Source organism: Lissotriton helveticus, chromosome 8 (genome assembly GCF_964261635.1).
Source record: "Lissotriton helveticus chromosome 8, aLisHel1.1, whole genome shotgun sequence".
NCBI classification, from domain to species: Eukaryota; Metazoa; Chordata; class Amphibia; order Caudata; family Salamandridae; genus Lissotriton; species Lissotriton helveticus.
In genome coordinates, this window is record NC_136069.1 from 1,492,826,591 (window position 1) to 1,492,840,886 (window position 14,296).

The window sequence follows — 14,296 nt, forward strand, 5'->3', positions numbered from 1 at the left end:
AGATGCTATAAAACAGTATTTGTTACACGCAACCAACACATGTCCAATATACCATGTTCAGGTTTGATTGGATATCCAACAACACTATTTTCTCAATAATATCACATACTTTCTCAGACATACCTACAAATAAACATAGGTAATAACACATTAGACAGAACCTTTACACCTTGATGACACACCACATCAACCTATATGTGGAAACGCCCAGGCAAACCAATAGCCCTGCGAAGCACCACAGTTGTATCTACTGTAGAACCATTTTGATATATGTAGGTTAAGCACTCCACCCTCATGCCCTCAACATCCCATCACAATAGCTTAAGTAGAGAACACTTTCCTCTGATAAAACAATCAACAACAGACTAATCAATGCAGGAAAGCGCGAGTACTTCGGCATACTCATCCATGAACAAAATCCTACAATGATCGCTCAGGATTGAACACAATTTACCTGCACACTTACCTACACAAAACACTCCAATAAACATAGAACATACTCGGTACTAATCTCCAACAATCAAACACCAACAAACATCAGGCACAGCTGATTGATTACCTTAACAGCTCTCGCTGGTGTAATGCAAAATGCCCCTCCCCCAGCCACACACACACACAAGAATGAGATGAGGGACCCCTTGGTTTCCTATATCTTATAGATTTTCATTGGCCTTCGGCTGAATATGGGCCCCCCTCAAAGGTTGGTGGCCCCCTGCACTGCAGGTGCTGTCCGGAACGACTGGTCTAAACAAGTAGATAACCAGTTTAAGAATTAACAAATGCCAAAATATAACATGACTAAGACAGTTAATCATATTAAAAGAATGACTATGTCTCTGTTATCTTAAATTATACAAGAGCTTTTATTCTTCATTCAAAGCATTGCAGTGTTTTTATACTATAAAAAGGAAGTTAACTAGGCACGCCATCTTATAGGAACAGTCTTGTTTGATGCTTATCCACCTGGGGAACTCCGAAAATACAGATTAATGGCTGCATGCTTCATTTGCTGGCTGGCTGACATTGTACCTCTGCCCTGATTCTGTTTCACACACAAACTAGGGAATGGCGCAAGCAAACAATTTATTTGGAAGTTCATGCAAAGCACCAAGTCTCTCCTTTTAATGGCAAAAGGTTTGTTGTGGCACAGCCAAAGAAATACATTGAGAGATCACTGGACTCAGTGGGTCTGGTTCACAAAGCTATCTATACGTTTACGTTTAGTTCACACAAGCAGATACCCTTTTCAAGGATGCAAACGCACTTTTACATAGTGGTTACAAAGCGAAAATGGACCCAACAATTGGTGGGTTGCAGGGCAAGGTTTTTGCAAAACAGATTAAAAAAAATTCCTTCTGGTGGAAAAAAGAAATAAAAATTGAATTCACAAATGGAATTCAAGAGTACTCTTGCAAAAACATTATCAGTGGAAGGTTTTCAAGAGTACTCAAGCAAACCTTTGTGGATTCCCAAAAATCATGAATCTGCACCATGGCGAGGAAGTATATGCAGTGCCGATTTCCATTTTTGTTTAAGAATTTGGGCAGGTGAACCTGATAAGTGTACATGTGCAGGGAATGTACTGATGGGCTTACTAGACGGATGTCCAAGATATGTGGAAAATGTTGTGTTGTTATCAAAATAAAATCAATGACCTGGAAACACCTCTCCATGGCCCTGGGTCTGCTTCTACCCCTGTGCTTCCGGTGCACACAGCTCTGTGAGCAGGGCCTAGGTGTCATCTGGGTCCAATGAGGCTCACTCACCGAGTCTCTGGGCTACAAACACAACCGCCCATTGCTGGGGATTTGAGGTCTGATCACAATTCATTTAGCACCAGATCTTCCAAAGAGACCCCTTGGGGTTTGTGGACTTTTGATGCTCCCACCATCCAGTTTGAAAAATCATCACAGACGTTTCTAACTGCAATTGCTTGTTGACAAGCACTGATGTAAACTGATATTTCATCTTTGTGCAAAGGGCATGTAGCGAGATAATAAAACTATTCCCCCAACCAAAATCATCAGCATTTCTGAGATTACAGACAGATGTCAAGCTCTTCAATTCTGGCCACAGACATCCTTCTTTCTCTGACCTAGGAAAGGGACACTGTGGCAACAGAGGTGGTACAGAGCCCAGGATAGGACGCAGTCTGCAACCTGGCAGGGAGGCAGGAGGGCCATGCAGGCGAGGAATAAAAAGTGCAGAGGGAGACAGAGGTTGAGGGGATCCCCACTCTAAAAAAAAAAAAAATCCAGAACATTGAAAAACATATCCATGATAATGGAAAACTTATTATTGATAGAAAAAATGGTACTGAACTATTTACTTTAAAAACAAAAAATGATGACTTCGCGCAGTTACGACAAAGGAAGTGTATAATACCAATTAAAGGAGAAAAAAACAGTTAGTATAAGCGAGGGACAACATAAAATATTGTTCTTACTTCTCCGTTTCTCATAGGTGTGATTAATCCTCTTGCGACAGCCATTCGAAATAAAGTTTCTGTGGCCTAAAAATAAAAAAGAGATTTTAATAAGCAAAATTGTTAAATATAAGGGGTGAGCGTTATGATGATAAATATCAAACTTTGAATTCTAAATCTGAAGCTGAGTCAATTCAGCTCTTAAACGTGAAATATGGAAAGCAGGTATTTGGAACAGTTTATCTTATAATTAGAAAGTGCCCAATTAAATAATATGCAGACTCTGAAGAATGCAGATTTGTAAAGGAACAGAAAATAGGCCGGTGTAATTTAAGGCAATTAGTACAAAATAGGAACAGGATACAAAAGCCTAATGCCATGAACGGCTTTAGAAAAATGAGGTATTTTTCTTTGGAGAAAACTCTCCTGAATTAAACTCTCCAGCCCTTAGGCATTACTGTTTAGACAAGCAAGCAAAACATTACAATTCTACCAATCTTTCTCTAAATTACTATATTTTACTAACGAAAATTGCTTCCTTGTTTGCAGCCCTTCTAAGTTACTTTATTTTGCGATATCTGATCTGTGCACCGATTTCTCATCTATTCTTGCATCCCACTTTGGTTACCTGGAGAGCCACTTTTGGGGAACAAAAACCTTGGCCCCAACACCATATATTAGTTGTTTGAGGGTATCAGATAACGCTTTGATTGTACCTCACTTTCCCTTCATACATGAGTCAAGGCTTCTACCACTGCTGTTCCCTAACCCAGCAACCCAGTAACGTGTTGACTGCCTCGTCTGATTATACCAGTCATGTCACTAGGCACTGAGTCCCTATCCACACCAACCACTGGTAATCTTTACACCAAAGCGAAGCCATGTACAACATGGCATGTGGGGCGGAGCTGTGCGCACCTCCAGGAAACAGCAAATCAAGAGGAGGGAATGCATTGGAGCAACTGGCCATTAGTCCTTCCCTTTTTTACTTTTATCCTCTAAAAAGGGAATATATACATATGTACACACACACACATATATATATATATATATATATATATATATATATATATATACACACACACACACTTTATTTACACACACTTTATTTACTTGAGCGCCGTTTAGTCATTATTCCGAATTATGTGAATAGTGATGGGTTTGGGGCAGAGGTTTCTGTACCTTCCTATAGCCGCCTTGCAGAACCTAGAAGCTACAGAGATCGCCTGCGCCCCAAGATCCTCACTCCTAAGTGACTTATGAGGTTGGGTGGGAATTCCAAGGCAAGTAGCATGTACCCCTGGAGAGTAATCCTCACTGCCAACATGCTGCAAGACCATTCCTTTGAATGTTGTCCTGAGGTGTGAGGTGGGAAAAGAAGAGTTCCCTCTTGTACTAACTACTTCCAAAAACAAGCCCAATCTTAAAGTGTGCATGTCACCATTGGGGTGTTTACTGCCGCTTGGGAAGCTTCGCCTGTGTGTCCTAAGGCATGTATGGATTGGTTAGACTTTGGAAAAGAGCACAAAAGACCCGCTGCAAATGCTTATTTCCGCTGACAGAAGTAGGACCTCTTCATTCAGTGCTTCTCACTGTAAAATAGCTTTAAAAAAAAAAATAGAAATGGGCACAACTGATTTCCACAAAACGACACTTGGCTAATCAAGGACGGCAGGTGCATTTTTAGCCTTGCATAGTGCAGCAAAGAAAGAGCCGCTTCCACCTGGGCTTTGTGACGCGGGCAGGAATGGACCACCACTGGATGCTTTAGAAGCCAGTACTGGCACTAGTTAGGCTAACAGCAATTGACTGAAAGTGGCAAGGTTTCAAGGTCTCCAGCCATGCCGTGTTTTCCAGAGACGGTGTCCGCTGAGGAGACAAATTATTGCACAGATTTAAATAGTACTAGTGTAACCCTCCGACTGGACCGTGTCACTCAAAATGTAGAATGGACCAGCTCTTGGAGCACTATGACCAGGAGTACCTGCTGGTGGTATGTATGACTGCCGCTTCCTTCTCCTCAATAAAGTGTCCCCAGATCCACTGTCGCAGTCAGGAGCTCCACGCACAATTCCATTTTAGTATGTGCAATTGCTTACTTCCCATTCGTGCACAATGTGTCTAAACCCTCATCTCACTCACCTGCCGTGTGACTGAGTCACAGAGACTTCTAACTCTGTCTATGTTGCACAGGACCCTTGATATCCGCAAGGGTCAAGTTTGCGCCATAAAAAACTATCAAAATAAATAAATAAACATCTACAAGCAACCACACAGCAAATACAAGTTAAAGGAAATCAATGTGTACTAGTGAAACACCTTCACTCCTCCTCACCGAGCCAATAAAAGCAGCCACTGCGCTAGGAGAGAGAAGTGGCGAACACTGTAGAAGTGGGCACTGGGAACAAACCTTAGGATTTCTTGTACTAAGGGGCACCGCCACAGGAGCAGTGGTCCTGCAGGTGGCTCTGGGGCGAGCACTGATGCATAAGTAGCGCCAGCACCTCTCACGTGTTTGGAAGATCTGGGATCACTGCAGCATGTAAGGCTGGCACTGTAAGCAGCTGGAGGACATTGTGTACCTGAAGTAATTGACAGTGTTACTGTACAATGCATCACTGGCACATAAGCTTAAAATAAATACTAAAACTTTGTCTATCAAAACCCACACTATTAGGTTGCAACCTTTAGATTTGCCAATACAAGCTATCGTTCAGTTACAGTTAGTCAAACTACCGCAGACCATAGTACAGAGAAGATGCGACATCTGACTACAAGAATGCAAACCCTAGAGGTTTACATTTCCTTGCTCAAATTATAGTTGCATTTGACCTAACTCAGAAATCAAAATCTCAACAGGTGCACTTTTCCATACTGACATTTAAGTTGAAAACAATTGTTAGAGCATAGGCAGATGGAAAGGGATCATGATTAACAGTTATTTATCCCCGCCAATGTTATACTTCTGTTTGAGCAGAGGTACAAATGCCGCCCTGCACCCGGCCCACTACAATACATGAGCTCATTTGTCCTCACTAGCATCCATGGCAACTCCCAGATCCAATTCTCCTACACACCCTCTCGACAAATAAAGGGCGAGAGAACCTCATGCAACCCTTTGTCCCTCACAGAATGGGTCTTTTTCATCAGCTCTTCCCACCAACATTTTTAAGGATGTTTCTGGCAAATAGAGCACTCTGTCAATACAGCTAAGCTTCCCTTTGTCTCCTTTGAAAACCACTGGTGTGTGTGCCTTTCCTTTCACCCCTGCTAGTAAGAGATCCCCTTTAATATAGTGGGGCTCACACAGCTCCTAGCAGATGTCAACGCCATTCAGCGGCCGGGCGGATTCACCGCGCGGGCTGGGTTGCCACCTCAGAAGCCGCCATGGCAGCTCCGCTCTTTACGTGTTGAGTGGCGCTAAGGAGATTAGCGCGGCAGGCGTAGCTTCCTCACTAAATTGAAAATAAGAGGGGAGGAGGCCACCTGGAGATAGACACTAATTGGCAGCAGTAAGCTCTCAAAGCAGCTAAATCCCTTCTGACGAGCAGAAACCTAAAGAATAAAAAATGGCATCTGTGATCCAAAATGTAAGCATTTCTATACTATAACATTTATGGATTTCTTTTGTCCAGTGGCTTGAAATACTATTTTCCTAAAGACTATGGATTTTGTAAATGGGGATACGACAATGCAAGACAGCACATAAATGAAGAGGAAAGGCCAAATAACGCACTGAAACTTTATGCTTAAGTAACACGTGGTTTCCACTTCAACTTATTTTTATTTGGGTCTTCTAATTTGGTATTTACAGCATACACTTTCAAGAGTATTTCAAGAAACCCAATCCGTACTCTTTTCTAAGAAGAATCAGACAGTCGTCTTTGGTCGCCAAGCTTGTTGTCAATTTTCTGATGCACCAGGCAGCAATAACCATCACTGGAACGGCCTGATAGGGTTTGTATGCATGTACGCTTTAATGTATTGGAGGATATTTAACATGAATCAAGCTGGGGAGCAGCAGGGCACAGTATGTTAATGATGGAGTCCAGTACATCAAGTGGGGTTTTACACATTTGAATTACACAATTATTTTATATTTAACTTTTTATTACTTGTGTCACAGTAACTGATTTTAGGCACGAGATAAGTTATTTGCTTATAAAAAATCGATATTTAGTCAAATCACTGTGCTGGGAGATTACACGTCTGATCCCAAAGTTGAAAGCTTAAGCACTACACCACATACTTTTGGGATTAGGTTCCAAACAATAACCAGAAATTAAACAGATATGGATTCAGCTCTTGCAGTGCACCACACCTGATAACATTGTCCTACTAATCTCTTGTTAGACACCGCGTGTTGGCTGCAGACAATGGAACGAGGCCTGGCTATTGGCTACCGAGGGGGCCAGTGAAGGGAGAGGACACACCACAACTACTACTGTTGGCCCAGTTCTCTTACTCACTTCTACAGCAACAAACAAGGGGAAGGCTGAAGCATATGCTAGCCACTCCTGTCTAGAGATTAAATCTGCATAATTAGGCATACACCATTGAAGATCAGAGGGGGGCATAATTTGTAACAAGTGAACGTTTTCAGGATCCAATCTGTGACATTTCGAATAACAAATGAGGAGCGTGCTTGAGTTTAGTGTCTCAAAATAGGGTTATAGTATGTTGAGCTCTCCATTAAATGTCAAATGAAGTGAACAGGAGACATTTTGACATCTGATAATTAATTCTTTTTGCATAATGTTGAATCCTGGATCTTGTATATCAAGTTGCACCATACCTCTACTGGTAGGCTTCTGTGAAATGACTACCTGGATCTATTAAAGGACATTTGTCGACATAAGGAATGGGATTTTACGACTAATGATGGGAATTGTGGGATAAATTGAAGGGCATTTTGGGATCAAATGGGCATTTTGGGCTCCCATGAGATACATTTTTGGACTCAATAAAACTAAATTAGGGCATGATATGGGAGTCACTTGGTGGCAAACATCGCAGACATGAGACAAAAATAATATGCGTTTTTAGATCACAGAGATGCTTTAGGAGCCAATCACAGGAATACTTTGGGCTCAATTAAATATATCCTTGTATGTGTTTGTACAGCGCACACTGCTGCTGAATAAGGGAAGTCTATTTTTACAAAATTACATAAGAATACATTTTGCCCAACTGAGGTGAAGTTAAGGGGTCTATTCTGGGATATTTAGGTAAACAGTGAGGGGTATTATGAGATAAAATGAAAGGCGTTTTTTTAACCGAAGGTTCTTATTTTGGCTACCAATGAGAGGCACTGTGGGACCCAAACAGGGTATTTTAGAAGACATCGAGATGTATTTTGGTATGCAATGAGGTGTATTTTGAGACATTTTAAGATCCATTCAGGGGTATTTTGGTCCTCATAACATTTTGAACCACAATGAAGAGGCATTATGAAGAGGCATTTTAAAGAGTTACCTCGAGATTATGGATAACAAATGAGCCATTTTGACAAGTGATTATCAAGTATTTTGAATCAGGAGATGGGCACTAAAAGAAACTGGCATTGCAAAATAAAATGGTGGAGATTTTGAAGTGAAATTATGGCTATTTATGGTCTAATTAAGTATATACGCAACATTTGAAGCCATACCTTGCACAATTGGGAGTGATGAATGATGCCCTATGTTTATGTATTGATAAAGCGCCTAGCTGCCCAAGGGATTCCCAGCGCTGCGGAGAAGGTGGTGAAACGGGAATCATAAAATCATCAGGGGAACAGCCATGCTTTTAGTTATTTCCTGAAACTTAGCTCATCCCCCAGCAGTCTCATTTCTTGGGACAGGGAGTTCCACAGCATTGGCACTCGGTGCGAAAACAATCTTCCTCCCCATCTGGATCTCTTTATCCTTGTTGTCTTCATGAGCAGGTCTGAGGATGATCTAAGAGACCTTTCGGGCACAAATGGGGTGATGAGTGTTCTAAGTAGGACTGGGCCCTTGCAGTTCATGGCTTTGTGGGCCATACATAAAGATTTGAATTGATCCTGGCTTGGATCGGCAGCCAATGGAGCAGTTTCAATTATGCTTTCGCTGATTCTTGCCTGGGCATGCCTCTGAGTATCCTGGCTGTCACGTTTTGAACCACATGTAGCCTGTTCATCACATATTTGGGGAAACCCAGCTAGAGGGAGTTCCCGTAATTCAGCCGGGAAATAACCAAGGTCTGTACAACAGTTCTCTGGGTCTGTTCAGGAATAAGGGCTAGAATTTTGCGTAGCATGCAGAGTATTCAAAAGCAGGTGGCTGCCAGTTTCCTTGCTTGTATTTCCATGGACAGATTGTGGTCCAGCCACATTCCCAAGTTCTTTAAGGAGTTTTATGGGGTGGGGGACTGCCAAGTTCTTTTGACCAGCTAATAGTAGCCCGTGGCACAGAATTATTTCCCAGGCACATCAGTTCAGTTTTGTCGCCATTCAATTTTAAGCTACAGCTAGACATCCATTTGGGTACTTTTCCCATACAAGGAACCAATCGGCTGTAATTCGATTTAGGGCCCTCCATCACTGAAACGACCAGTTGGGTATCATCTGTATAGGTTACGATCGATAAGCCAAATTCCTGAATATATTGGCCCATGGTTGCATGTAAAGGTTGACTAGTGTGGGAATAAGGGCGGATTCCTGTGGGACTCCGCAAGCGATCTGTGGAGCATCTGAGAGATGCGCACATTCCATTATCTGGAAGGATCTACCTTTTAGAAATTCAGATATCCAGCTTAGGGCGCTATCCCGGATACCTTCCTTCTTCAGCCTGTGGAGCAGAGTGCTATGATCCACAGTGTCAAAAGCTGTAATAATGTCAAGCTGCCGGATTGCAACAAGCCCCTCTGATTGAGAATTCCCTGGAGTTCCTCCGTGACCATTCAGCAAAGCTGACTCCGTACTGTGGTGTGTTCTGAAACCCATTTGGGGCTGATGTAGCACCCCATTCTCTTTCAGAAACTGGGAAAGGTTATGGTTAGCGTGCTTTTCCGTTATTTTTCCTAAAATGGGTAAAAAATGTATATGGGGCGGTAGTTCCCCAGGTCTAAGTGGGGCTTCTTTAGTAAGGGTCGAACTATGGCATGCTTCCATTTTTTTGGAACTGTCCCTTGAGTAACAGATAGCAGGGCCGGCTCTAGGCTCATGGTGGCCCTGGGCAAGGAATGTAGGTAGGGGGCCCGGAAGAGGGGGTCCGGGCGGGGCGGACCGCGCAGGCCAGTAAAGAGGGGAGGGGGTCAGGGTGTTTAGAAGTGGAACAGAGCCAGAGGCCGCGAAATCCCTGCCAGGGGCCACCACGCAAATGTGTATCCATCCTCAGAGGATAATATATTACGGATATATATTGGCGTGGTGGCCCCTGGGGTTTGGTGGCCCTGTGCAGGTGCACAGCTTGCACATGCCTAAAGCCGGCCCTGCAGATAGCACTAACAGCTCTGTTGTGATGGTGAATGTGGTTTCCCCACCCTGTAGTAAAATATGTGGGGGTACTGAGTCTTGAGGGGAGCCAGATTTAATGTTCTGCAAAATCATGCTGGTGGTTTCTGTAAAATTAGTTAAATATATTAAATAAAACGAGGAATCTTAAGATTAGATATTAGGTGGGTTTAATAAAACCTCATCCCATGAACAGCCAAGAGTAACTGCCATGGTGAGAATTTCCAGACAAGAACATTCTCAGAACTTAGAATGTGGGTAGAGAACATTGTGCATTAAAGGGGAAGAGGCAAACATCACACACCTCCCTCTTATACAGAAAAGAAAATTAAAACATCAGAGCTCTTTCTTATACAAAAACAATAACACATCAGGGAAGCAACGGAAAACAGCTTCTCAAATAGAACTCAAACTTAAATATAATCTTTCAAATAAGATGGTGCTTTTCGTGCTCTTAGACTTCTCCTGGAAGGAAACGTAAACCTGTGAGAAGGAAAGTTAGTGCTTAAACGAGTACCAAAACACTGATAATCATCAAAAGGAGAAACATCAGCATTAACAACAACAATTCGACTCTTATTCCAGATTCTACCATCATCAGTTTTGACAGCATTTTTAAAAATCTTGACAACAAACCTGATGTCAGTGTACTTGGACCAAGGTTTACGTCCTACCGGGGTTTTTATTTTTACTAAATCACCCACCTTGACCTCACATGAAGATACACGTTTCCTGAGATCAAAGTTAATTTTTCTAGCATCTTGTTTGAGAATTTCCTTAGTTCTCCAATCACTAACATCATTATCAACAAGACCCTTGTTAATACACATCCACCCAGGACACAACAACGTGTTGGGAACTCTCCCTTTGAACAGTTCAAATGGAGACCTGCCAGTTGTAGAGTGGGGAGCAAAACGATAAACATTAATCCTGTCTTGTAAAGTAGACTTCCAATCTAACCCAGAGGAACGAGCAAGCTGTATAGACTCTTTCAGAGTCCTATTAACTCTCTCCACAGCACCATTCGTTTCGGGATGATAAAGAGAACATCTTTTGTGGTTGATACCACATTTCTTCAGATAGTCAGTAAATCTGGAAGAACAAAATTGAGGACCATTGTCAGATAGCAGACTGTTAGGAAAACTTTCCTTATTAAATATAGACTCCAAGAATTTGATAACAGAATTAGAAGTGATTTCCCTGACTGCAGAGACTTCAATCCATCTTGAGTATAAGTCAATCAAGACAATAAGATAAGGAGTATCAGAAACCCCAGAGAGAGGACCAACAATGTCAATTGCAACCTCATCCCATGGATGAGCAGGTAACGCCCTCTTCACCATTGGCATTTGTCTTGTCTTTAAAATTTTGTCACTAGAGCAGCATTCAGGACATTCACGGACCAATCTCTCTATTTCTAAGTCCATACCAGGCCACCAGAACTGCATTCGAAGAAACTCCTTAGTCTTGACTATGCCCAAATGACCACAGTGAGCATGTGACAGCAATTTATTCCTTAATGAATAAGGAGGAACTAATTTAGTTCCACGAGTTAACAGACCATCACTCACCGATAACTCATCTGCAACCAACAACCAAGGCTTGTCCAAACGAGAATTATTCTTCAAAGAAAGAATAACTTTTGAAATATCTTCATCCTTTTCCAACTCAGACCTCCATTCAGACTCAATAATGGCACCGTCAGTCACCTCACACACGTTTACAATATCTTCTGAATCATACACATCATCTTGCTCTAAATTTTCATGGTCAACCAACCTAGATAAGCAATCTGCTGATTTATTTGCAACTCCAGGAATATATTCGACTTCAAAATCAAATTCTTGTAAGGAAACAATCCATCTTCTTATCCTAGAAGAGATTGCATCTAAACCCTTTTTTGAAAAAACCTCCTTTAACGGTTTATGGTCAGATAAAACACAGATCTTTGTCCCCCAGATCAAATTTTTTAACTTTCTTAATGCCCAAAAAATTGCTAAAGACTCCTTTTCTATTACAGAGTAATTCAACTCCGATCCTCTAAGACAACGCGAAGAACAACATATCAAAGAATCTTTTCCATTTTTCTTTTGTACTAGGACTGCACCAAGTCCCTTGTCACTTGCGTCAGTGAACAACATGGTAGGCAGACCAGGGACAAAGGCATGAAGTGATGGTGCCTTATTCAATTCTTTCTTTAAGTTTAAAAACTCTGATTTGCAATCAGGTGACCAACTAAAAACAGAATTTTTCACTATTAATTTTCTTAAGTTATGTGTTTTCTCTGCAAAATTAAAAATGAATTTTCCATAAAATTCTACCATACCCAAAAAAGAAAGAAGTTCCTCTTTGCAAGTGGGTTCCTTCACTTTATCAATGGTTTCCACTAATTCCATTTTTGGGAAAACTCCATTACACGTGATACGATGTCCCAGATAATTAACCTCTTGCACACCAAATTTGCACTTCTCCCTTTTTAATGTCATGCCAGCACCTTCTAACCTCTTCAAGACCATAGAAACTCGAGTATCATGCTCATCAGCACTGCTACCATATATTAATAGATCATCTTGGTAGCACTTTACACCAATTAGCCCTCGCAAAATTCTTGACATGATCCTCTGAAAAACTGAGGCCGCAGAAACCAGGCCAAACGGCATTCTTTTGAACTTAAAGGTACCCATTGGTGTAATAAAGGCAGTTAAGTCCTGGCATGAATCATCTAATTCTACCTGATGGTAGGCAGAAGCGAGATCAAGGGTAGTAAAATATCTCGCTCCTTCTAATGTGCAAATCATTTCATCGATGTTAGGAAGTGGGAACCTATCGACTACCACCTCCTTATTTAATGACCTCAAATCAATGCAAAGGCGAATATCACCTGTGGATTTCTTCGCTATGACAACAGGAGCAAGCCATTCTGTAGCTTCAACTGGGACAATGATGTTGTTATTTATAAGTTTATCTAATTCATCTTGTACTTTAGCCTGTTCTGAGAGGGGAATTCTCCTAACTTTAGCTACAACAGGGATAGCATCACTTTTCAATTTAATCAAATGTTTATACCCACGTAAACATCCTAGCTCATTTTTAAACACATTTGGAAATTTTTTTGCTAAAGCAACAGACAAATTTACATTACTTGTGGTACTAGGAGAATCAGATATTTCTTGAATCTGAACTTGAGGAGAAGCATTGGGATCAAGTGTGACACCTAACTGTCGTTGATGTAACCAACCCAACAATGCATCCCCTCTTTTTGAAATATACACTTTTCCTACAATTATACGAGAGCCCAGTTCAATTTCAGCCAAAAAGTATCCCAACATAGAGATTGGTTTTTCACTATAACCTAAAGGGACGATATCACATTTAAACATTTTTACATTTCCTGCAAATAAATTATTAAACATTTCCTCATTTATTATGGTTATTTTAGAGCACGAATCAAATTTTAAATTTAACATGTTATTCTCTACTTTGACCAAAAATGAAGGATGATCTGACTCACCATCATTCACCTCAAAACAAATTGATCTTACATGAGGCTGTGACCATCTTCTCCTAGGATTATCATAGCTTTGTGGCTTTTTACCTGCAAAATTTAGCATAATGACCCCTTTTATTACATAAGTTACACGTTGTTCTCAGAGCAGGACAAGTAGGAGAATTAGCCAAATGATTAATTTGACCACATCTAAAACAAGAGAACTTAACATTCGAAGAGTTCATTTGTCTAAATGTTCTTTCATCAGGATTTGCTCCATCAGTTTTTTTAACTTGACAAATCGTTTCTTCAACCTTTACTTCTTCTTTAGAGTCAGAAACAGAGGGTTTATCTTTCTCCTTTTTAAGTTCACCAACACATTTCGTCATGTGTTCAACTTGTTTAGCAATCTCGAGTACTTCTTCAAGAGGTGGCTCATCTTTTAACCAAAGTTCTTTTCTTATATCATCATGAGCACACCTTAAGACAAACTGATCACGAATCCTCTCATCAAGTGATTGACCAAAATTACAAGAGGAAGCAAGTTTCCTTAAGGACGATACATACTCCTCGACGGACTCATCTCTTTTTTGTTCCCTTAGGCCAAAATGGTACCTTTCCATTATTGTGCTGAGTCTAGGTAAGTAATGCCTATCTAGTTGTACTATAGCAATCTCATATTCATTTAGATTTCTCTGCTCTGCAGCCGTAAGGTCAGGTAAATGCTCAAGAACGTCTTGCCCTTCTCCTCCTAGGCAATGTAATAAAAGTGAGTGCTTTCTCTCAGCACTGAGATTTGTTCCACATACTCTTGCATAGTTTGCAAAAATCTTTTTCCACTTTTTCCATTTCACATTCGGTTCACCAGGACTGACCAAAAAAAACGCTGGCTGCGTAACATTTTGCATTT

At 41.1% G+C, this 14,296-nt stretch overlaps 1 protein-coding gene across 2 annotated transcripts in view; it reads right to left on the reverse strand.

Moving 5' to 3' along the window:
- TMEM135 (transmembrane protein 135) overlaps positions 1 to 14,296 on the reverse strand; it is a 1,123,835-nt gene that overhangs the window by 566,551 nt on the left and 542,988 nt on the right. For both annotated transcript variants that reach the window (XM_078658433.1, XM_078658434.1), the window contains exon 5: positions 2,447 to 2,512. In XM_078658433.1, the coding sequence (XP_078514559.1) occupies positions 2,447 to 2,512 (66 nt within the window). The remainder of the gene's footprint in view (positions 1 to 2,446; positions 2,513 to 14,296) is intronic.